Source organism: Anomalospiza imberbis, chromosome Z (genome assembly GCF_031753505.1).
Source record: "Anomalospiza imberbis isolate Cuckoo-Finch-1a 21T00152 chromosome Z, ASM3175350v1, whole genome shotgun sequence".
In the NCBI taxonomy this organism is placed as follows: domain Eukaryota; kingdom Metazoa; phylum Chordata; class Aves; order Passeriformes; family Viduidae; genus Anomalospiza; species Anomalospiza imberbis.
Genome location: NC_089721.1, coordinates 19,993,316 through 20,018,764, shown reverse-complemented (window position 1 = coordinate 20,018,764; position 25,449 = coordinate 19,993,316). Strand labels below are relative to the sequence as shown.

General features: G+C 34.4%; 1 protein-coding gene across 9 annotated transcripts in view; it reads left to right on the top strand.

Moving 5' to 3' along the window:
• Positions 1–25,449, top strand: part of ADAMTS6 (ADAM metallopeptidase with thrombospondin type 1 motif 6) — a 147,929-nt gene that overhangs the window by 97,930 nt on the left and 24,550 nt on the right. For 5 of the 9 annotated variants that reach the window (XM_068176915.1, XM_068176918.1, XM_068176917.1 and 2 more), the window contains 8 exons: positions 4,528–4,673; positions 6,913–6,976; positions 14,405–14,507; positions 15,563–15,696; positions 17,451–17,574; positions 18,715–18,795; positions 20,715–20,878; positions 22,670–22,808. In XM_068176915.1, coding sequence (XP_068033016.1) covers positions 4,528–4,673; positions 6,913–6,976; positions 14,405–14,507; positions 15,563–15,696; positions 17,451–17,574; positions 18,715–18,795; positions 20,715–20,878; positions 22,670–22,808 — 955 coding nt within the window. Of the gene's footprint in view, positions 1–4,527; positions 4,674–6,912; positions 6,977–14,404; positions 14,508–15,562; positions 15,697–17,450; positions 17,575–18,714; positions 18,796–20,714; positions 20,879–22,669; positions 22,809–23,185; positions 23,273–23,420; positions 23,510–25,021; positions 25,324–25,449 lie in introns of those variants that run through there. The other 4 variants (XM_068176919.1, XR_010994567.1, XM_068176920.1 and 1 more) reach the window with 4 other exon arrangements.

Sequence of the window (25,449 nt, the reverse complement as noted above, 5' to 3'; positions counted from 1 at the left end):
GTGCAACATAAATCTAGAGCCTGAACTATGTCATTTTGTTAGAAGGGAAAATAATTTTATTTTTTCAGATATATGCCAAATCATACAAGCATATAGAAAAAAGGGTGACTCCATAAAACAGTTTTATAAAAGCCTGTATTTCCCAGTGACGTTTCTATTTTGACTTTGAATTATTTTTTCATTATTAAGTTATGCTTGCATAACTGTTTAGCTTTATGGACTTTGATGTACAATTAGATAAACTCTTCTACCTAGCAGAAAAGTACAGAAAGTCAGTGTTGCAATAGATACATTTAGCACTACAATATCTGTCTGAATATGAAAATTTTGATTTTAAAACAATCTCTGTATCTCAGTAGTTTCAGACAAGAATGTTAGAAGACTGTTTCTCAGTTACAAGGCAAAATCTATGCAGATCTTGAAAAGGAGAGAAAAAATATTTTAATTGATTTTAAAGATATATACTGGGGAGAAAAAATGCATTCTACATACCATTTTTCAAGATAATCTATTTTATGCAGGTTTGTACCAAGTGAAGAGAGCTTGTTGCATTAAACCATTTCCAGTATCTGTCTGAGAGTTGCTTCATCTGTTAATGAGATTCAGTGATCCAAACTGGATTTTTCTCTGAACATCTATTCTCACTCTGACATTTGCCATACTAGCTGAGCTGGTTTCAACAAAGATAACAGCGCATTTTGTCTTGCAATCTGATGTTTAAACAACAAGAATGAAAGCTTTTGGGCAGCTGTCAGAGTTTATTAATGTGTGTTGACGGCTTCATTCAGGACACATGACCTGCTATCGTTCTGATGGCTTTTCCATGCTGGGTTTGGAAATATTGGTAAACCATGTTAAATAAATTTATTGAACTGGTAATTAAAAAAATAGAGTGAATAGAGTTAGCCAATAAAAATAGAGAGATGTTCACATAGTACCAAAAATGTTACCTTATATTAGAGTAATAGAAAATGTTAGAAGCCCTGTTCTTAAATCAACAGTCTAAATTTATTTTGGAACCATCCTCCTTTTTGATGACAAAGAATAATTTACCTCAATATATGTTTTTTGAACCATGAGACTACAAGTTGAAATCCTTTTAGACAATGTTGATCTATTCACTTGTCATGAAGTTTTAATCAGTTTACTCTCTGCCAAACATCTTTTTCCTGTCACCAGTATTTTGTTCCATTGTTAGATTTTAGAGGAAAATTAGCAAATCCATGCCATTTTACAAAGATAAACCTGTTAAGCAAAGATGCCTGTTAACAGTGGAGAATTATGTCTATAAACTGTATCCACAAGGCTTCCTGTAAATTAATAGTTCCTGGTAGCAATAAACCAGAAATTGTGAGCTCTTTCCAAATATGTAATTTTCTTTCCCAAAGAGTAATGTGAAATAAATAGGTTACTGCTCTGTAAAACCTTCTTATTGTTGTTGTTGTTATTATTATTATTATTATTGCTGCTGCTACATTTGTACTGCAGTCATGCCTAAAGGCCCCAACCAAGTTAAGCCCTGTTTTGATGGATTCTGTGCAAATATATAATAAATTAAATTTCCAGCTCTAAATACCTAACAAGATCTCAGAGTATTTAATTGTATTTAGATATTTACTTACGTATTATGTGTAACAAAAACCCCAAACCATAATTAGATGCAATATATAATATATTGGCAGAATGTGTAGGGATTTCTACAATTAAAACAGCCTAACCTTCTATAATAAAACCTTCTTTCAGTTGTTTTTATAAACTTGCCAAGCTTTTAACCCTTTGGGTTGAAATTTTCCATGGTAGGTATCTGCTTACCCCTGAAGGTTTCTAGAGTGTTTTCCATTACAGTTATTCAGCTGTTTTCTGCATACAGGGAAAAAGAATAGAATTGTTTCTTGCTGCTGATGGAACTGTTACATCTGTTCTCTTTTGAAGCTTTAATATATTCATGAGTTGGTGGAGGGTTTTACATATCAGCTGGGTTCAAAGAGGTACACTTTTCCTAATTTGCAATAAGAATTTTAAATAAGCATGAAGTTTCTCTCTGGTCTTCCCAGAGATGTGGTTGTGAAGCTAAATTAACTGATAGATTTTTAAAAAATTAATTCATGAAGAAATTGTGTGTATAAAACAATAAGACAAAACTGATAGGGACACTTATGTCATGTTTAATTTAAAATAATAAAAATAGTGACTCTTTCTGTAGATCATAGATTACATCCATGCAAAGGAAGGAAAAGAGGGGTAAACATGCAAAAAATGAAAACACACGCTGAAAGGATAGCTTACCTAGCTACATTGTGGGATGATTTGATTTTTCACTGGACAAAAATGTATATTATTATTGAACATTATGTTTTCTTGCAAAATAATTGTAGAATCAGTGATTGAAAATTAGTAGTTAAAAATTTACACTAATATTTTTCTTCCTCATACAAAATAGGAAATCAATTTTTCTTTATATTAGAGTACTTGCTGTTTGGTTTTTCTAAAATCATACTTTTGTAAATGTTAATTCTGTAAAGCAGCTAATACTCGTAAAAGTGATGTCAAATGTGCCACGGTATTGTATTTTATTTTCGTTAGTTACTTCTTTAGGAAAAATTTCAGACTCCTTTTATTTGGATTTGCATATTTTATGCATATTTGGATGCATCAGTGTCATCTTTCTGCTGAAATAATGGAAAATTATTCTTTCAATGTTAGAGAAGAATCAATATTTCAGATCTAAACATTCTGTGAAGAACTGTTCTTTTAAAATACCTGTCACCTCCTCTTCTTTCTTCATATGGCAATCACTCAATAGTCCTAACCTCATTATAGCAGATGAAGTTGCTGTCATTCTTGAAGGAAACACATTTCTGCAGTCCCATTAGAAGTAATGAAGACTTTTGTCATTTTTAATTACTATGACAGAGATTCTATGCATCACTGGCTTCTAGTGAAAGATAATTTTTTACTAGAAAATTAAGAAGAGACACAAAGGTGAGTATTAAATCCTCAGATTTAAGTTCAGTAGAAGAGAAAATCCAGTATTTAAAGAGATTTTACAGGGCAGCATGGGAATGTGGAAGACAAAGTTTGCATGACAGGGTTTTTATACAGCTTTGGAAAAATAAAGTAGGTAAATTACACTTCTCTATTGTCTCTATAGTTCTAATAGTATGGAATTAGAAAGGTTTACCTCTTCGGTTTTATATCTGTGATATTCTTATGAGTTTATATCTGCATTTCTTAGCTTGGATCTTAATATGTTTCTAATGTCTGTAGTGTAATTTAAATTAAATTAGTTGCTTACATTTTTAATCTTAGATGTATTTTCATTTTTAGCTTTTGACTTTAGTGTTAAATATCTGTTCATCTACTTTTGTGGCATTTCTAATACATTGTATCAAGGAGATTTTGATATTTAGTAATAAAATTTATCAATTTATCACTGTAGAGAGAAGAAAAACATATGATTTTAGGCACTCCTCTAGCTTACTTTATACTCCATCCTTATTGTGTCATGAGAGGCATTGCAAAACACTGATGAGGGGTGCACACAGAAGTTGTGTGTCTTTTTTTTGGAAAGCCTCTATACTACAGAAATTCGAGGAAGTTTAAAAACAGCACTTGCTCAGCTTTTGGAAGGGAAATGTGCAGATTCAGGCCATGATAGGCCCAAGTCCATGCTCTGCTCTGTCACCTAAGCCTACAGTAGTAGGAAAGGGTATCTAATTCAGCTGCTTCAAATTCTCAGTGATATGGTAGACACCAGAATATGATCAAAATATGGGCTCCAGGATTATTTCTGAATGGTTTAGAAAAGGTTTCTTATGAACTAAATTATAAACTTGTTTTAATAGTTAATAATTTGGGTGAATTATCTGTCATAATGTATTTCTGATTTAAGTAACAATATTGCGAAGTTTAAATATTTGCTTGAATGAAATACACATGTGCATTCTGCCCCAAACAAGTGGCCAGTCACTATTATAAAATGATTTTTTGTACCATGCCTAATGCTTTGGCACTATTTTTATTATGTCTGTAGTGTTAGTGAATGAAATACTGTGAAAAATTCTTCCTTCATTGTAATGTCCTCCAGATTTTCTTTTATAAAAATAAATCCTTTCTTAAAAATATTATCAGGGGAATTTTTGATTTTCTGTAATGAAGCCTCTGTGTGAGTCTTCAGTAGAGGGTCTTTTACCAAACTGGGCTTGGAAATTAATCTTAGTGTTTAAAAGAATGTAAACAACTTGTAGTTCCTTAATTGTGAAACATTAAGGAGGCTGATGAAGTAAAAAACACTTCTGGTGTGTGTTAGGGACCTATAATTCAGGACTGAGTGGAGACATTTAACAAATCATACACACCCTTACCAATGTCTAAACATGGCTAGAAAAAGTAAAATACTAGTCTTGTTATCTATACAGGGAATGCTAATGCCTATAATTGGTCATTGTCTGACCCTTATATTTTTCTGTCCTGATAATTCTGTCAGCCTCCAAGCTAATTTTGTGTTTCTTTTGTGAAATCTTTCAGTGGTGTTATCAGGGAGAGTGCGTACCTTTTGGCACTTGGCCCCAGAGCATAGATGGGGGTTGGGGTCCGTGGTCAATATGGGGAGAATGCAGCAGGACCTGCGGGGGAGGAGTCTCCTCATCTATAAGACACTGTGACAGTCCAGCGTAAGTAGCTAAAGTAAGCCGGAGCCAACAAAAAGACACATTTGGAAATTATTCAAAACTGTGGTTTCACTTGTTATCTGTAAAAATGTTTTGCTAGTTTGCCAACATTTGTCTTCAAATAGCAGACAGAAATACTTAAACAGGAGTTCACTAGACATGCTTCTAACATTTTTAATGTATCTTATGTACTGTAAAGATAGCTGGATTTATATTTAGCAGTAACCACAATGGTTTGCTTTATGTGACTTGTTCATCAAAATATATTTAAATTATGCCTTAGAGAGGTTTCTTTCTTAGGGCATATTTTCTTTAATGCTTGTCTCAGATATAAAATAACAATTGCCAGTTACTTATTAAAAAATAAACCCTAAACCCAGCACAGTATTTCCAAGGTTTTCTATATAACTGCTTACATACAAACCATAGGTAGTAATATTATATTGCATACATTATATTTATGTGCTGCCTTGTCCATCACTTCAGATGTGACTTCCTACTGACTCTTAATACAATTCAGCATCTTTTTTCTTACCACTACTCTCTATTGGTGTGTTTGCCCTGTCTGAAGAGCAGCCATTTTCTCCACTACAGCTTGATCTGTTTTATATATATATATATATATATATATATATATATATATATATATATATATATTTATATTTATATATATGTACTTGTCTTACAATCTGTCTGTTTTCCAATGTCCTGAGCACTGTTCCAGAGTTCTGTCAGGTAAGTGTTCCTCTTCTCTGTTTTGGCTTTTACCTGTTCTGATTACCTCAACGCAGCTCTAGGCCTTTGCAGGATAGTTCTATTTCTCCATATTCTCTTCTTGTCATTACTCATAATCACTATCTCTGTGGCCACTACTGGTTTTTAAGACCACTTTTTCTGAAAGTCATTTGTGTTTCTTTCATAAAAATTAATTCTATGTCTTTTGTCACTCCTTTTCTTGTCTTCTGCCCTCCATTCACTTCGGTTATTTGTTTCTTATATCCATGTTTTCCAAGCCAGGCTGTCCATCAGCTTTCCACTGCACTCTGCAAGACAGATACCATAATGCTATATCACTAATAGTTAAGGTGGTCTGTTTGTCCCCTATTTTAGCAATAACTACCTAATCTGGCCAATATCACTACTTACTCACTGCAAATACCAAAATTAAAAATACAGAAATACAAAAGCAGAAATTATCTGCGTGCATCAATAACACAGTAGGACTGTGTTAGTGAGAGAATAAGAAATTAATTATTTTTTTCAAAGCAGTATTTAAAAAGCCTAGTGAAATGTTTGTTTGGAGCATGAATATATCCTGAGATTTTTTTTCCAACTTCTGTTACCATTATTTGGGTTGGTATGATGAAAATTATTACATTTTAAATTACATTTTAAATGTTTAATGGGCAAGTACATTTGGGAGAGGGTATGTCTGCATTAGGGAAAAAAAACCCTGTTGATTAAGGATAAATATTGTAATATGAAAAATAGTATTGATTTAAATTTTTAGTTATTTTTAAATTGTGAATATTTAAATTTTTTATTATGAAAGCCTCACAAAGTATTTTTTTTTCTTTCTGCTTTCAAGTTGCAAGCTGAAGAGCTGATGTCTGAGTAATCTTCCATATAAGTCTAAGTTAGTTCAATATTTAACCTCTGTGGAAAATAGATAGTGTTCTTGAGCAGTTTGGGAATTTAACAGACTATTACCTACACTAATAGAAATCTGCTAACTCTGGAGTTTCCTCAGATTTAATACTGATTAATTCAAATCAGAGTAAAATTTCTGAACTAGAATATACTGTCTTTGCTGGTCCCAAGTACCAACCCAGTCTTTGTTGGTTTTCAAGTAAGATGAGATGATTGATAAAAAAAGTATCGTATAGGTTGCTTACACATTTCTCATTTTAATTTTATAAACCAAGCAAATAATTAAAATCAACAGGGTTTTTTTTTTTTTATTATGTTCAAAATGCAATTAAACTGTACTGTTTGGAACTTATGCAAACTCCATTAATATTATGAGTGATGATTTTTCAAATACCAGGTAATATTTTGTGTCTGCTCCAATGCAAGTCAAAGATACAATTCTTATCAAAATCTCATCTTAAAACTTGAATGTATTTTTATTTATGTAATATATACCTCTTGGACTTGTATTAATATTAAGAATGCATTAGTATAGCTCATGCAGTTATGTTTGTTCTAGGCCATATCCTAACATATAAACATGTTTTTCCAGGCCGTCAGGTGGAGGCAAATATTGTCTTGGAGAAAGGAAGCGTTATCGCTCTTGTAATACTGATGTAAGTAATTTTTACTCGACTGTGATCAACTTGACTGGTTTATGACTTACCAGCAATGGGTGCATTTTTTTCTTGAGTTCAGAAAGTGTATGGATTCTGTGCTTAATTGGCAAACAGTTCCGTAAGGCACATCTATATTCCAGGCACCCTGTGTGTTCTGGTAAATGTTAGGATCCTATCTTGATGTAGTGTCTAGCTAGTGCCTTTGCATTAAGGCCTGGAGTGAGTTCAACTTGAGCTTCCACGGTAAATGTGAACAAGGATCATTCCACACTGAGCAAAAATCTGTCCTGCCCACTGTCTTATCTTCCAGCAGTGGCCTATAACAGGTTTTCAGGGAATAAATTATACACTTTTGACAAAGGATGGATGACAAAGGCAAAGGATGGCTCAAAGGTTTACCTTGTGAGTTTCCAAAAGCTGTGTTGCTAAAGATTGCTGGAACTCATGTTGCATCTGTACCACATCAACTGCTACAAGCATCCTCCATGAACCTGCTTTTAAGCCCTCTTACGCTTTTCATACCTTTGTAACATTCAGTGCTAATGTGTTACACTATCCTCTTACTTGCTCTATGCAAATATATTCAAAACCTGCTGTTTTGCCACCAGGTATTTGCTAGTTACTGTATATATCTTTTAATATATTCAGGAAATTATAATAGTTTGTATACTAGTTATTTGAAAAAATTGCATTTATGATCATTATTAATTATTGTAATTTCTGTCCCTGCAAATTTCTCTGAGGAGATTATTCTCATTACTAGGCAGTATTAAAAATTTCCTAATTAAAAATTACTTTCTTACTATTGATCACAGCTGCCCTGTTCACACAGCCAAGAAGTGGCCCCAGTGTAGTAAGAAAAACTGAAGTTTAGATGCTGTCCAGTAGGAGCTGTAAAACTTTTCCAGTTGTCTAACCTCCAAAATCCAGTGCACCATTCTGGATCCTTGACTGTGTTATTTTTTTTCTGTAGATGTGTATCTTTGCATTTGTCTGTCTTGCTACAATTTTAATTTTAATGGATCTGGTTTATCAGATGATATTCAGCAATTAATTTGCCTTTCTCTTTACTTTCACTAAGGTGGTCTTTTTGTACTTGGGAGTATTTCATAAACAAGAAATATTTTTGTAGTTGTAGTTCACAAATGAAAACATTGAGTTACATCAGGTGTCTTTCTAATTCTTACAGCTGATAGGAAATCTGCTTTCAAATTAGGCAACCACATGACTGCTTACTGAAATCTATCAGTCAGTATTTAGTAATTTTCACATATGCTTTATTGAACTATTACAACATCTTTCATGATGCCGTCTACTACTAAGCTAAATGACTTACCAAAATGTAGGCATGTTTCATTATTCTTTTTATTTAACCAGGAATTATACTGGTTAAATTAAAGAATTAATTAAAACTTTAAAGAATTAAAAAGTTTTATCAAGTTTTAGTTGATAAAACTTATACAAAAATACTGATTTGTATTATTATTTGTCTTTCTTTTAAACCTGTATCAGTCAAGTATCTCCCAACTGTTCTGTTTATTTGGGATTGATATGAGGCAAATTGTAATCTAGACTATTGTATTAATCCTTTTCAAATAATGATCTTTTTACATTAGCACTATTTCACTTTGTACACAGTCTAACATTTCTTAAAAAACACGTCACACAGCAGCCCTCTTCCTTTTACTCTGAGGACTCTTGCAAAGTATTTGAAGGCATTATTATTTTAAATGTTGTATTTGTCTCCAATCTGCCACAGTAACTAGTATATAAAATATAATATATAATCCCATTATAATCTATATATAATATAGATTATAATATATTTATATATAATATACAATATATAATATATATAATATATAATCCCATTCCTTCACAAATATACGATTTTTAATGCTTTCCTACTATTAAGAATGATGCCATATCTACCTAGACACACCACAGAAATGTTGCTATGATTTGGTTTATTTTTATTATATTAAATTTCTAGTTGTCACTTTTCAGACAGTTTTATTCTTACTTGTTTTTTCTTCCCCTATTCCTTATTTATTTATTACAGAGAGGAACTTTACAGAGTCAGAGAAGGGAGAAACATACATGTCTCTGAGGAGGCCATTCAGGCTATTCCCTGGCACAAAGACAAAATAATTCTCAATAAACCATTCTTAACTGATGGTTAGTCACCTGACCTGTTTTGAAATACCTCCAGTCCAGGAAATAACATTAGGATTTTTCAATATCCTTACAGTCAGTACTATTTTCATAAAATATAATGTATGTTTTTCAATCCTTTAAGGTCCCTACTTATCCCCTATCCCCAGTAAGAAGATAATTGGTATTATTCCCTAGACTGGAACCTTTCCTGTGTGTGCAGATTGCTGTCATGTCTATTCTTAGTTTTCTTTACACCAGACCATCTCTGTGTTGGTAACCATTGGGATCCCAGTAGTACACACCTTGAAGTATGGTGCACAAACCACTACACTAGCTGAGGCTTGTCAGAGATAACTCTAATTTCAAACTTAGTTTGTCACTTTAATTATGGGATTCTGTTCGTTCATTTTAGTATTTTGTTAATTTTTCTTATGGTAATGACAATGTTCTTGTAGTCCAAGTTGATTCCTTGTGTTCAAAACTCTTTCTTAAAAGCGCTGTTTAGGAGGTCACTCTTCAGCTGTGCTTTCACAGCCAAATGTTCATACCTGAGTGTAATCATTTGCATCCATTCAAACCACTGCAACTATCTATTGAATTATTTTAAAATTACAGCACTCTATTCTGAAATACTTGTTTCCTACCTATTCTCATACTTCAATCAGTAACTTCGACAAGGTATTGGAAAGAGAACTTTTCATTTCATTGCCTAGGTCTGATAAACAATCGATTGCAAACTCAAGCCAGGCAGATTGGAAATGACATTCTTAAAGTTTGTGATCCATTTTTTTAGTATGTTTTATGGTATGGTTTTCCAATGTGTGAACATCTTGGTACTTTCAGAAGTCTAAATTTACAGTCTTAATGGTTTTGACTATTCTAGTCCATTTCTTTCATAGTAATATTCAGGATTCTATGTCACTAAGAATCAGAGACACTAGTAGGTTTTGTTTCAAGATTTGTGTTAGTCCTTAGTGCTTGATAGTTAGTCTTTGATAGTTTTAATGGAATGGTATGTTGATTAATGTAAGTGAGCATGGAAGAGCATGGAAATCTGTTGTTGTTTTTATGAATAATGTGCTCTTTGTACATACATTTTTTTCCGTTGAAGTTTCTTTTGCAGTGTCAACATTTATTGCCCATCTGTAACTTTCAACATAGCCCTGCCTAAAGTGCCTACCATTCAGAACCCAAAAACCCCCTCATTTTGACTTCAATTCTCTTGCAGACATGAGCTAGTTCTCTTTTTTTTTTTACCATTTTAATCCTTTGGAAACAGTGCACACACTCCTACTAGCCTTATTTCTCATCAAGCACTTCCAAAGCCATATATGACTTCTTAATTTAAAAGGCATCTGCTAATGGAAACATTGAGATCAGCAGAAAATAGCATTAGCTAATAAGTTCTGGAAACATAAGGGTGGTAGAAAGAACATGCTCATCAGAAAATTGTTTTCTACCACCAACCTCATCATCTCTAACAAAAAATATGTATTTTTCCAACCAAAGTGCTTTCATTTTTAAAAGAAGTACAAAATTCTAGTAGAATTGCAAGAAATATAATTTCTCAGTTATAGTAACTAATTGATTTAAAGTATTTATAAGGATGCAAATATTAATTTCACATACATCTAAAATTGTAAAAGTGTCAATTTTTTATATATATGATGAAAAACATGGTTTGCTTCTGGAAATGTTTTATGTATATATATGTGTATACACACTTTTAAAAGATTAGTGCTTTTCAGTCCTTTCTCTTAACAGAATGTTAGTTTCTTTTGAGGAGGGAGTGTTCCTTTCATTCACACATATTGTTTGTTTCTTTCATAATTTTAATATTTTCAAGCAATTTTTTTTCTGAAATGAATTAATGTAAGAAGCCACATATTGTAAATAGTACCTGAGTTTGAACTGTCTTTCCTCTGGCTTGGTTCTGATCTTCTCTGAGGAGTTGTATAGACCTTTGTTAATAGGAAACAACAAGTTTTGAAATCTGCCTGACCCCAAACTCCCAAGATGAGCAGGTGTTGTGTTAGTGTAGGTTTAGTAATTTGTTAACACTTTTTAAACTCAAAACATCTTTTTCTCAGGACTTTCTTCAGGCATGATTTTAAGTTCTCATATGCTTGCTGGATTGCTACCTCATGATATGCAGTCTCATAAAAGAGCATTTGGAGACACAAGCAGTCTTTAGCTTGACAAGAGTTATCCATGTATTCTAATTGCATGAAAAAAAGTGAAATATTTTACCCAATAAAGGAAAGCAGTTATTGCATGTTTACATTAGGGAAAGAACACATACTCAAAGAGATAGTGCCAAAGAGATGACATTCTGTAAATGTTGCTTACCTTGTGGTAATTTTTTTGCATTTCAATGCCTAGGATTTTCATAGAGTCTTAGATTTGAAGGGACCTCAAGGACTATCTGGTCCAACATTTCTCTGCAAAAACACGGTCTGGACAAGATGGCCTGTCCAGCCAAATCTTAAAAGTATACACTGGTTGTGAAATTACCACTGTTCTGAGGAAATTATTCCAATGGCCAGTTCTCATTGAGAAAACTTTCTCTTCTGTGTTCAATGAGAATCTGCCCAGGAATTACTTGTACAAATTACATCTCCTCTATGTGACTCCTTGTAAAAGAGAGAATCTCCATCTTCTCTGTAGTCACCCTTCAAATACTTTAACATGGGGATAAGGCCCCCCCTAAAGTCTTCCTTTCTCAAGGAACAAACCCAGTTCCCTCAGCCATTCCTCACGTCCAGGCTTCCCAGCCCTGTGACTGCCTTTGTGGCTCTCCTCTGGACCTCTCCAGCCTGTCCACATCTGTGTTGTGCACCAGGGGCCAAAACTGGACACAGCATTGCAGGTGTGGCCTGACAAGCACTGTGTGGGTTGGGATAAGGACTTCCATCTCTGCTGGTGAGGCCCTTGTTGGGGCCACCCAGGATCTGCTCCCTTTCTGTGCTGCAGGAGCACACTGGGCACTCAGATGGAGCTGAGTCCACCAGCAGCGCCAGGCCCCCTCCCACAGAGCTGCTCCCAAGCTGGGCAGATCCCTGCCTGTGCTGCACTCCTGGACTAAGGTTTTGCTTTTCCAGGTGCAAAACCTTACACTTGTCCTCGCTGAACTTCACAATGTTCTCATCAGCCCACTATTCCAGCTTATCCAGATCTTTCTGCAGGGTGGCTCTCCCTTCACAAGCATCCGCGCTTCCTTGACCAGTATATTATTATTGGAAAACTGCACCAGGATACACTTGATCCCATCTTCTAGATCACTCAGAAAAATAAACAGTGCTGGGCCCAGTGTCAGTCCCTGGGAACAGCCCTTGTGCCAGGCTGTCAGTTTGAAGAGAAGTGATTGACCACTGCCCTGGGTCAGCCAGGTCCCTACCCACCCTACGGACCCCTTGTCTAGGCCATAACACAACAGCTTCTGCAGAAGGAGGCTGTGGGAAGCAATACTGAGAGCCTTGGAGAAATCCAGGTAAGCAATGTCCACCACTCATCCAACAGCAACTAGGAAGGTTACTGAGTCACAGAAGGCAACCAGGTTTGTCAAGCACAGTTTTGAATGCATTTCTTGAGATTGTAGCCTTTAGTTTTACCTCCTGTCAGATTGGTGAGATACTAAAAACAGATAGGAAAATTAGACAGCAAGACTACATGTCAAAGACCAGGTAGTGAGAATATTTTCTGAGTATAAAAAATAAAATCTTGATCCTTCTTTACTCATCTTCATATTTTATTGTTTTATCCTAGTATAGGATAAAGGGTTTATTTAGATAAAGGGTTTCATTATTTAACTTGTAAGGAGAATTCAGTGCAATAAAAATACCAGTTGTGTAGATTAAGAGCTGAGCAAATGGGACTGAAGGAGTGTGAAGTGACCAGTACCCAAGAGATTCAGGCTCCAGCTTTGAGGGATGTCAAGACTGATTGTTCCACTGCTTGGAGGATGTCATGCAAAGGGGCAAAGTTAGTTTGGGTTGCTATTAAAAACATCCTGAAATAAAATACTTTTAAAAAATTATATAGTTATTTTGAACTCTTCTCGTTATCATCCAAAGGATTCTTGAATAAAAGTAATTGCACTACTCTGTTCTTACCAGCTAATGTATTGTATTTAAAAATGTATTTTTAATTAGAAGGGGGTAATAGAGTAATAGAGAAAATTAAAATTATGAATACTGTCTGATGGTCACTGTTTTAATTTATATTGCTTTAGAATAGCAGAAAAAAAATGAAAGCTCCTGAATCATATGGCAATGGACTGGCTCTCATAAGTTCTTGATTAATGTATAATGAGAATCATTGTGTGAAAAATTTTTAGCATCCATTATATATAGTGTCCCTTTCACTTGAATGCATTTCAGATTCCTGGGAAGAGTTAAGAGTAGTAATGTTTATTAACACCTCTGATGTCTGTCAAAAAATACTTTTGTCTTTCACTCTAAACAGCATTTTAATCTGTGTTTTAAATACTTTCTGATGAAGCTTGCAATTTCAGCAGGTACTTAAACATTGACAACAATGTTTAGTGAGATGAGGGCATATTCAAGATTACTTTGAATCTGCTGATGAAAAATGTTATAAATAGCAAAGAATTCTATTTCTCCTGTAATTCTTTCCAAGATTAATTTTACTTAAATCTACCCTCATTCCAAGTAAAAAAGTTACTTCATGGTTTAGTAATTGTTAATGCAAAGCAATGAAACTTTAAATGAAAATTTTTATTGCTTGACACACGGAGGCTAGTAATAAGAGCCAGACATTTTATCTATCCCCTTTCTTAGCCTTAAAAAATGCTTTTGTCAAGGCTACAAGTAAGCAGGAGTGATAGAGTTCTGTAGAAACTGTTTTTTTTTCTTGATGTCTTAATAATGTGTCTCAGTACAGCTGCTTTGTACAGTATAATTGAACCTGCAGCTCCAACCAAATTCTTTTCCCAGCTGTTTTTAATGTGGTTATAAGAAGGTAGCTGATGGATTGATTATGATGCATAGTTTGACAGGATTATGATTTTCCAGTTTTACGGAATCTGTTATGTAACACTTACCTTTCTTTAAATTACTTCAGCTATTTCATGCCAGCCTAAGATTGCAAATGGACACTTCAACTGTAAAGTAATAAAGCAAATTTCAGTGTCAGAGCCACAACACAAAACCTTCTAATCACTTGCATGATTGTGTTTGCAGTATAAAATTCTAAACATTTTCATGTTTATATTTGAAATAAATTAAGTATTTTATGTTATTTTTTTAGCCGTGTCCTTCAGGAGCTCGTGATTTTAGAGAGAAACAATGTGCGGATTTTGACAATATGCCTTTCCGGGGAAAGTATTATAACTGGAAACCCTACACTGGAGGTAATGGGTAGCATTGCAAAACCATTATCATATGTGAAGATTTCTAAATTATATAAATGTTGTATAGAGGGTAATGTTTGTAAATATAATGTTTTGACAAAAATAGCATGAGCTAAGATTTTTCAGCTTGTACTTTTGTCAGTTGCTGCAAGTGTTACTGAAGAAAAAAATTTCTTTATTCTAGTAGATTTTGTTTTGGTCTGAAGGTGAGTCAACATCATTGTAGAGACTCCACTTTAAAAATATGGAGCCATTCTCCAACTGCACCTGTAATAGATATTCCATAAGTGACCTGCAAGTGCCTCTTATTCTACAGTGATGAGTTTAGTGTTAAGTAATCTCAAAATAAGTTTGCCTTTACTAAAGTCAGGAACGTATTAGGAAAATGAGAAAGAAGTAAAAGCATTATAGGAGTCTCTAAAGACTACTTCAATAATTGCAGTATTTATAATATCATAATTTAATAATTTTTTCCTTTTCTAAAGCTGGAGGGTATTACTTTTGGGTTTTATACTTTATTGACTTAAATAAAATGATTTACCAATGATTTTTAGCTTAACAGCCTAAATGGTTTTACAAACAGGTTTTTAGATTAAAAGCCTCTGAAAGGTCATCATGATCATGTAGTGTGAGCTGTAGTGCAATTCAATAGGACTGAATTCTCAACTGAAATGTTCTGATCCTGGTTTTGATATACTTCTAGGAATACATTCTGTTGCTATTTTTCCTTTTCAATTAGTGAAGTGGTATCCTTGTTGTTTTCAATTGTTAAATAGCCATTAGGATTGTACTAGCATAACAGCGGCATTATGGACCCAGACAACCTTGTCATATCTTACTGTGTGAAATAACATACAACTTCTTTTTGCAAAAGAGAAGAGTCAAGTAGAGAAATCATTAAGGGGAAGCTAAATAAAATGTATACCTTGTATATGTCAGGTATGAGATAAGATTGTAAATTGCAGATCTGTTTATGTATAATATTTTTATCTAAACCTTAAATTTTTAAGGTTTCTGTTAATTTTTTTCCCTTTTCATTTGATTTTGTTGTCCAGGTGGGGTTAAACCATGTGCATTAAACTGCTTGGCTGAAGGGTATAATTTTTACACTGAACGTGCTCCTGCAGTGATAGATGGGACTCAGTGCAATGCTGATTCACTGGATATCTGTATCAATGGAGAATGCAAGGTTACAAATATTTTATAAAGTACTTATGGATTTCTTTGTTGTGTCTGCTGTTACCTATAGTTAAGGGACTTGTATATTACATGAAAGGGAACGTTGACAGGTCAAGTTGTTAAAAAAAGTGTAAGACTGAGACAGAAAGTTAAAAAAGGTATTGCATAAAATAGACAAATAATTTGAATTTCAGTAACTTCTCAGAGACATTACTAGAATCTGCCATTTTATCTTTTTTCTTGCTTTGTGGTTTCTGTTGTAGAGTTGATGGAAATGGCAACAGGAGATGAGCAGGTTCCTTGCACTCTTCCAAGGCCTATTCCATTATTTCAGTTACAACATCTCTCTGTCTGAGAAACACTAAATGTGAACATATTAATCTGTTTAACTAGTTCATTCTGTTGCAAAAAATCATGCTGTTAATGTAATTGAAACAGAAAGTCATCACTATTGCCCTGTGATTCTAGGAAAAAATGTATAATGATGTATTTGCCATTTACTAAAAATCTGATTATCTTGTAAGAGTTTCTAGAACTGCATTAGAAGAATTTCAATAGGATTGGGGTTTTGTGCCATATTTTTTGGTTATTAACATTCCACTTCTTCCTCAGTTTAACAAAGCGTTTAATTATGTAATTAGGTCTAGATATTTGAAAAGTACTGGTGACTCTAAAAATTATTTGATTTCAACAAAACAACTGACATAACTAAAGCTTTAACTTAATGCTGAAGTGCTTTGCTAAATGGAGGGCTGAAGATGAATGCTTATTGAATGATACAGTGAGATCAAAAGTTTTGCCATGTTTTAGTAAACCAACTAATTCTTTAGTAAAAGAATCTCAAGTTGAGAATGAACAGTGAAAAAAGTTTGGTGTCTGTCATCTTAGTGAATCAGTAAGTCAAAATGTAAAGAGTTAAAATAATAATATTTTGTCAGTTATTGAAGATATTTTAACTTTTCTTATAATGTGTGTATTAGCTGTTTACAAGATGGCAAATAATAGTGCTAGACAGGAAACAAAGACAGCTAGACAATTAAGTAGCTACCTTCTTCTATATATGAGTCCTGGAAAAATATTGGCAAGCTGCAGACTTTATTCTGGTTACAGCCTACTTGTTTCATCCTAATTTTTTTCTTTTCCCAAAGGTGCTGTCTTTATTTTAATTTATTTTAATTTTTTTTCATCTAATACAGCATGCAATTCAGCTTTTCACTTTGTTTTATTCTGCATTTATTCTTACTGTGAAGTAATTTACACTCTACATTCATACTTATACAAATTACAAGTTTCCCCTGCAGCATGTGGAAATATGGTCTATGAAGCTGTAGTGCCTTAGAATGCTGCTTATGCTGTCTAAATGTTTAAGGATCACACAGCAAATGTTGACCTTAAAAAAGCAATATAGATGCCATGAAGCTGTTGTTATATCACATAACAACATCAGTAATCATTTATTAATAAGTATAATAATTATATAACATGCAAAACACTGTGAAGTCCCTTCCTAGAAATCACAGTAGAAATACAAGGTTCTTATTAATCAATATTTGATAACAACCCAAAATGCAAATTCTTCTCCTTTTTTATCTCCTTTCATTGTCAAATGAAAATCCCATTAAAGTACTGGTTATGAACAATAGGGTAGATAAAAATAAGATCTGAATATCTCAAACTTGAGAGAAACACTTCATAAAAACTTTAGAAATAATGGTAAATGACCATTGGTGTCCTATTAAAATATTTGTTCTTATCTGTTCTCAGCATGTAGGTTGTGATAATATTTTGGGGTCTGATGCTAAGGAAGATAGATGCCGTGTTTGTGGAGGAGATGGGAGTACATGTGAAGCCATTGAAGGTTTTTTCAATGGTTCATTGCCCAGAGGAGGTATGTACATGTTTGTCCATTCTGTTGCACAATGCTTTTAGCATTTACCAGTGCTAATTACTCTTTAGCAAATACCAATGCTGCCTTCATTCCCAGCATAGCATTGCTGCTGGTCAATCACTTAGACTATGTTTTCCTGTTCTTTCCTGGCTTTGTGTATTAGTTTGGATTTATCCCAAATACAACAATGTGTTTGATTATTGAATGCTTAGTTCTGTTGGTGAAGTTTTTTATTATTATTTAGTTATGGTGGTATATTAAGAGTAATGTTTTATTGTATTATGTTTTATTGTTTTATGTATTATTTTGCTGTATATGGTAGTATCTGACAGTAATGCATGAAATTTTAGAATTGCAAGAATACAGAAAAATCTTAGAAGTTCATAATATTAAGAATTCAGGAAATATACATAGGCTATTATTTTAAAACTTAGCTCAAAAAATATTAATCTTGTAGTCTTAATGTTATCAGATTTTGGACTCCATAATTCAGGAAATGGAGTGATGCACTTCAGTTAATTCTGTCCAGTAGGGGACCAGCATGATTATGAGGATCTGGAGCGCTTGACCCTCTGTGAGGAGAGGTTGAGAGAACTGGGCTTGCTCAGCCTAGAGAATCCCCTGGTTTATGGGGATCTGGTATGAGGCCTCCAATACTATGAGGAGGTCATGGAGAAAACAGAGCCAGGCTCTGCACTGGTGGGTAAATGGAGACAAGACAGTAGCTATAAAGTGATAGAAGGAAGGTCAGTAACCAAATAGAAGAAAAAGCTATTTCCTCAGGAGGACAGTCTACCAGTGGATCAGATTTCCTAGAAAGGTTGTACAGTTTCCATCTTTGGAGTTTTTCATGACCCAGCAGGATAAAGCTCTGAGTAACTCAATCTGATCACTTAGCTGTGCCATCTTGCAGTAGAAAGTTGGACTAAATGATTGACTGAAATCCTCTAACACTTGAATTATCCTATGTTCCTGAAGACATTTCTAGATGTCTTAATTATTTAAGATACACTGTTGAAAATTTATTTGCACTTAAAAAAGGAATTCCTGAATTCCTGAAGTTCTTGGTATTAGTTAAAAATTTTTGTACAAAGTTTAGAGAGTTTTCCTTCCAAAATAAAATTTATCTTTGTCTTACAGGATATATGGAAGTGATTCAAATTCCAAGAGGTTCTGTGCACATTGAAATAAGAGAAGTGGCAATGTCAAAAAACTACATTGGTAAGGACATTCTTTATATATTATTCTAATATACCAAAAAAATAAACCCTTCTTCCTCTGTAGTTGCCACACTGGCTGCTTTATTCAGCAAACTAAGTCAAACTAAGACTTTCAAACTAACAGCACACATCCCATAGCTCCTTAAACTACAATGGAGTTCCTTTGAAATCCATGACCTCAAGTTTGGAGTGCAGTTAGACAATTGAATTAGCTCAGCTAGCTCCTGTCCTCTCTCACCTTGATCTGCTGATCATTTTTTCACCAGTATCTCTCCTAGTTATGTGACAAAATTGGTCAAAAGCCCATTTCTGCAGCTGCACAAATACTACAATATTTTAAGTGATTTCTCCAACAGAGAAGCCAGCAGCAACAAAACTGTCTGTGCTCAGAGCTGCAGAAAATACTGCATATTTAGTAGTGCTGTTATCTTCCCTTAAATGGCTTGATCCAAGGTGACACCTAGCTTTCCTCTTATGCTAATTTTCTGTGGGCTTCCTGCATTTCAGGTCCTCATAAATTATTTGATTATGAACATGAACTTGTTCTTTCTGTCTCATATGCTACTAGCATTATGCCACTGCATAATTATTATAATGTAATAATTGGACTACTGTTCACAACTATGGCCTTCACCTGTGCCTAACTGACATTAGGTAAATGTACTTAGAGAATGAAAATGCATTTTTCATTGGCAGGCAGGTAAAAAATTAACTGCTTTGCTTCTGGATGTATATTAGTTTAAGCATATATAGCATCTGTAAGTTAGTTTTCAGACCTTAGTATCCTAATGGAAATAGTTACTAATTTCTGCTGAATGTCATTGTCACCAGTAGAAGAGTATTGCCTCTCTATCTCCTGCTCACATGAATGCTCTCTGATCTGTTTTAGACAACTTAAGCATCACTGAGGCATTTTCCCTAACTGTTTAAGGTAAACCAACTGTCCACACACATGTAGTTGAGAGTAACATGTCACATAACTGAAGTTGTCTTACTCCTTAGCATTATGATGTGAAGTTTCCCCTATCCAGTAAAATCAGTTATTTGTCTCAATGAAAAATTACATGCTCTTTGACTTTGGGGCTCCAAGCATAATTTTTCCTTTAAAAACATGATCTATTTAAAATAAATAAAATATGTAAAACCTGGTAATCTTCACCTTAAATCAAGAAGTCAATAAGTGAATATTCACTTTAAGATACAATGTCAGTTTCATATTTAGGAACTTAATGTAATATTTTTAATAAAATATAAAATTCAAATCACTGAATAAGATGTGCTTACCCATCCTAATGGTTGATTACCTATGAACTTTCTGTTTTGTCTACAGTCTTTTTGTGTTCCAAGGCTGTAAATTAAGAAGGATAAAATATCAGATTAAGTAGCAAATATTTCAGTTTGTAGTAGGAATATCTTGTATTTGTGCTTTAGTAAGGCAAAAAAAAAAAAAACTAGTGGACATAGGCAACAAGACAACAGCTGACTGGTACCATAAGTCAGATTCAATGTTCCTTCTCTTTTTTTCCTCTACACATTGTCTGTGATATTCATTCTATGCCCCAGCCTCTTAATGTAAAGATGAGGTTGATAATTGATTATACATTTCAGACGTACATGTATCTCATGTAGATCAGAATAATAGTTCAAGTTGCATGAAGCATTCTGGTTCATTTCATGCAGCATCTGCATGTTGAAATCTGCAAAATCATCTGCACATTGAAGATTATTGCAGCGGAAAAATTGTTTATTTACATGAGGGATATTTTTACTAGGGCTAAAGAAAAAGCTTTGTATTGCTTGAAAAACAGTGATATGGAGCTGAAGCTTACATACTTTAACAGATTAGTAGATTAATTTACAATGGCTTCTCCATTATAAATGCTGCTTCCAATTTTTAGGTGGCTTGTATTTTTTTTTAAGCTTTAAAATCTGAAGAGGATGACTACTATATTAATGGTGCCTGGACTATTGACTGGCCAAGAAAGTTTGATGTTGCTGGAACTGCTTTCCATTACAAGAGGCCAACAGATGAACCAGAGTCTTTGGAAGCACTAGGGCCTACTTCAGAAAACCTCATAGTCATGGTAAAGTTTTAATAAATATATTTCTGATATTTGTAATATGTATTTGTGTTCTGAGAAAAGAAAATGTCATGAATGAAATTAAAATAGGTTGAATTTACCAACAGTATAGAGCTTTTTTAGCTGGGACTTTGTATGACTGTTTTAACACACATTTCTTACATTTCAAAACTGATTGGCAAACATTGTGATGAAATGGGGATAAAGTCAGAAGAGCACCAGAAAAACTCACAGAAAATAAACCATCTCTTTAAATGTGGTTCACAGTAATGGCAGTAAAAATTGCGAGTGGGCCATGTATCATATCTCTGCATACTGCTGACACTTCACAGTCCCTGACGGTTCTGTACATTTCCGTAGCTTTAAGCCTGGCCTAAGTGTGACATTTATATGCCACAGAATGGCATTTATATGCCATTCTGCCTTACCACAGAATTAGTATAATGGTATGACCCATGTTAAAGTATGTTACTGTTACATACATTGCTCTCAAAAGATTTTATAGACAATGAGAATGTAACAGAAGATATGACCAAGATCCTGATGCCATCTCTGACAACAGGCAATGATGAACCTGCTGTTTTACTGCTATATTGAGGAGGAGTATGAGAACAAGTTGATATTTTCCCAGTGTAGTCTGTCAGCTGCTGGATTTGCAGTTCAGTGATTGCTTGAGCCAGATCGGATATTTTTTGTCCTGAATAATTGTTGCATTAGGCAACATTTTAGGCAGCATTTTCAAACACTTGAATAATCTTTTTTTCTTCTGTAGCTGTGCATAAGCTAGACAGTCCACACAGAATAAACTACACAATTATAGTGCCTTCTTTCATTCAGTGTGTGTCACTGACTTTCTTTCTAAAAGTTCTCTGCTCTTTTGCCATATGGACATAGACAGATGTGCCTCTGCAAAATGTATGAGAAAGTAGAAATGCATGAAAAGTAGCTGTAGGGTGGGTCAAATTGCTGTGTCTAAACTGATTTTCTGCTATTAGCAATGAAAGAAAAAAGTTTGTTTGGGAGTCAAAGATCAGTGTTAGACAGGTAATCTGTAAAAGTGCAGTTCAGCAGTGAGGCTAGGCAAAAACTCATGGTGATTGTTGCACTTTTTTCTGTGTTGCCTGCAGTGATGTGGCTGCAGTGAGAGTTTTATAATTCTTTTAAAGGAATCACAGGTGTGATTCCACCAATCACACCTTAAGCTGTTGGCTGTTGCATTAGGGGAAAACAATGGCCTCAGCAACAGTCTGTTGGTGTTGCTATTATTACTAGATATACTGTACTGTAGTCACTAGAAGTGCTAACAAGGGAAGAGATGGTTTCAAAACTCTGTGGACTGTACTCCTCGCAAGACTTCAGTTAGAACTGCTGCATGTTTCTACTGTAATGTGCTTTACCAACTTTGACCTCCCATAATTATTCAGCTCTCAAGTTAATTTCCATGAAGACATTAATTTTATGAAAACTAGCAAAATTTATAAAATTTATGAAGCTAGCAAAATTATGAAATTTTGTCAGGAATAAGGAACTGACAGAAATAATAAAGTTGTGTTAAGGGAGGAAAAAAAAAAAGGATAAAGCTCACCTTGAACAATAATATTTTTCTTTTGTATATATTTTAAAAGCTGGTACAGATTCTTTTGGGGAACATCTAAAAAGAACTACCGTGACTTCCTTTATTACTTTCTTCCTGTTCAGCAGGAACAGGACATAAGAGACTCCTAGAATAAATGTCACTGTGTTTGCCCTCTGCTTGCCTTCTTTAATGGTATAACCAGTTGTTTTCAACTACAGATTCTGCTGCAGGAACAGAATTTGGGGATAAAATATAAATTCAATGTTCCGATCTCTCGCACTGGCAGTGGAGACAATGAGGTTGGGTTTGCATGGAATCATCTGCCTTGGTCAGAATGTTCTGCCACTTGTGCAGGAGGTAAGACACCAGACAGTCAGGTTACAAGGTAAACTGAATTTCAAGATACACTTCACTGTATAATTATCTAGGTGACTAATTGAAAACATTTCTTTCAGGTATGCCTCAGATCTTAATGAACATTTATTTTAATCACAGTGGATTTTCTTATTTTCAAGTACCTTTAATATGTTCAGATCTTTTTATTAAATATAGCGTATCTTGGCACAGTGTTTCTCCCTGCTGATATTTCTGAGACTTTCTTGAAGCTGGTATGTTTGTTTTTCCCAGAAGCTTTGTTGATAAAGGACATCAGAAGTTTTAAGTTAAGGAGATTAAAAGTAAGAAGGCAAAATAGGCATCTGTAAATAAAGAGATGTGTCTTTGTGTGTTTGTAGGTGTGCTTCACACAATTCTAGTCAGCCCTCCTATCCTCCAGCCACCAAAGTTTAGGATGCACACTGGCAGCTCTTCTGTAGAAGATGGTAACAATTGGATTTTACTTACCAGCCCGTAGCAGTATCTGAGAATTGTTGCCCTTGGGCAGCAGTGGGGGATTTGTAGGTTGTCCCATGTGGTTCATCATGGGTGGCTTTTGCCGACAACTTACTATATTCCTAATCCTCCCTCTAGTGGCCACCAATGCAATTCTTTACCTCTGGCTGGGAGAGCAGGACAGTTGGCTTCCTTCAAAGCCAACACCATTGCTGCTGCAAGAACTGGTGAGTAGAAGTGCTGTGTGAACAGTATCTTTCTTCTCTCTGGAGACTGAATGAATCATCTCCCCAACTTACTTCTGTTCCAGAAGATATTGGAGAATGCTTTAAATGCATCTCAGAATTTCAGTTTCTATGGCACCATGGACAGTCCTTATCAAGAAGAAGACACCATATTTTTTTAAAGAACATTTGGACCAAATACTTCTTGCTTTCTTGTTTTTTCTGTCTATGGGAGGTATTCATCATGACTCACCTTTCTGCTGGAAGCTGCTTTGGCTGTTACTAGTTGTATGCAGTTTAAATACAGCCTAGCCATACATAATACAAAAAGAAAAGCATAAATTATTTTCTGTGCCACTAGAGAAAGTCTTGAAAAAAAATAAAGGATGCCAACTTTCTCCGATATTTTTATTATTAGTTTGTTGGATTCCTGGGTTACAGACTGATTTTTAAGTACAATTTTAGTAACGGTCAGTGTGGCAGTGAAAAAAAACATTTTAAAGGAGAAGTATAAAGAAGAGAAGTGCCTAGCTCATAGAGAAAGTAAGTTCCAGTTATCAAAACCTTAACGGTATTGTCATATCCTATTTTTTTGATGGTAATGTGCTAATGATCTTTCTGAAGTCCTGGGAAAACTCCCATTGATGTAGGCTGAGACAAGATTTTAGCCATTGAAATCCTGTCATGAAGGTCATTGTCATTTCACACATTTGACAAAACACAGTAGAAAAAATAATTGGCTCTGAAGGAGTAGGCACATGTCGAAATTAAAAAATTTGGATGTAATTAATTAGATTTCAAGAGAAGATTTGTGAATCCCTTAAAGTGGCATATATTTATTAATTTAAACTCAGAGGAGGTGGAGGAGAGATTTTCTTTGGTAGCTTATGGTGGCCAAACCAGGCATTTTCTCTCCTCTCAGTTTAATAAAAGGATATATTGAGGTAATTTATTTTCACTGAGCACTCTACTCATAAGCATACATTTCATTGTAGCTATAATTCATGTTTAAACATTCATCTGCTTTTTCCATGAAAGAACCTGCTTCTGCTGTTTCTGTCAGTTTATGAAATGCCTTTCACCATATGCCAAAAGAAGACACAATTCTAAAGAGGAGCTGAATCAGGAAAAAGAAAAGGGAGACAAAGGTTGAAGAGACAGAGACTTTAACAAGAAAATTTAGCTGATATAAATATTCTATTAAACAGAGACTTGACCAGGGACCATTTTAACAGGCTACCTTATGTCCACTGTGTACTGCTTAAGTCTAGCTCTTTCTAAATCAGTTTATCTGTATCTGCACTGCTTAATGACTTAGTGACTTAAGCATTTCTTAATTGCTTAGTGACTCTTGAAACATGAGTATTACTTGATGCAGTAAGTGAAACTTGAGCTTATGTGTTGAATGTCATGAAGCAGAGGATAAAGACATTGTGGCAGTGCAAAGTTTAAATAGTTTCAGAGTACTTTATATTGCAGAAGTGTCTGATTTTTTGTGCTGTTTCTTCTTCTTAGTGTTTTAAGAGCAATCCACTGCATTCAGCTCTTCCTAGACCTGCTAGTATGCCTTATCTTGGAGAAGGGTGACTAGAGCAGTCAGGAGTCAAGGAATAAGCTAAGAGCAAGCTGGGAGAAACCCACAATCTTTGACTGATTGGTAAAATGCTGTCTTTTCCTCTGGACTTCTATATTATGTTCATCTCTGCTGTGCTGAAGAATCACATCAGAACAATAAAAATTGCTTTAATTTTTCAAACACAACCTCTCTCCTAGTGCCTGTCTTGACTTTGAAGAATAGGAAGAGCACAGTAAGTGGAATCGTAGGAAGAAGAAAGGTTTCCTGCTTATGACAGTTCAATACAATGCCAGAGCTCTGAATTCCATTCCTGCCTCCTCTGTGTCTTTATTATGGTATTAAGCAACTCAAAGCATATATTACACTC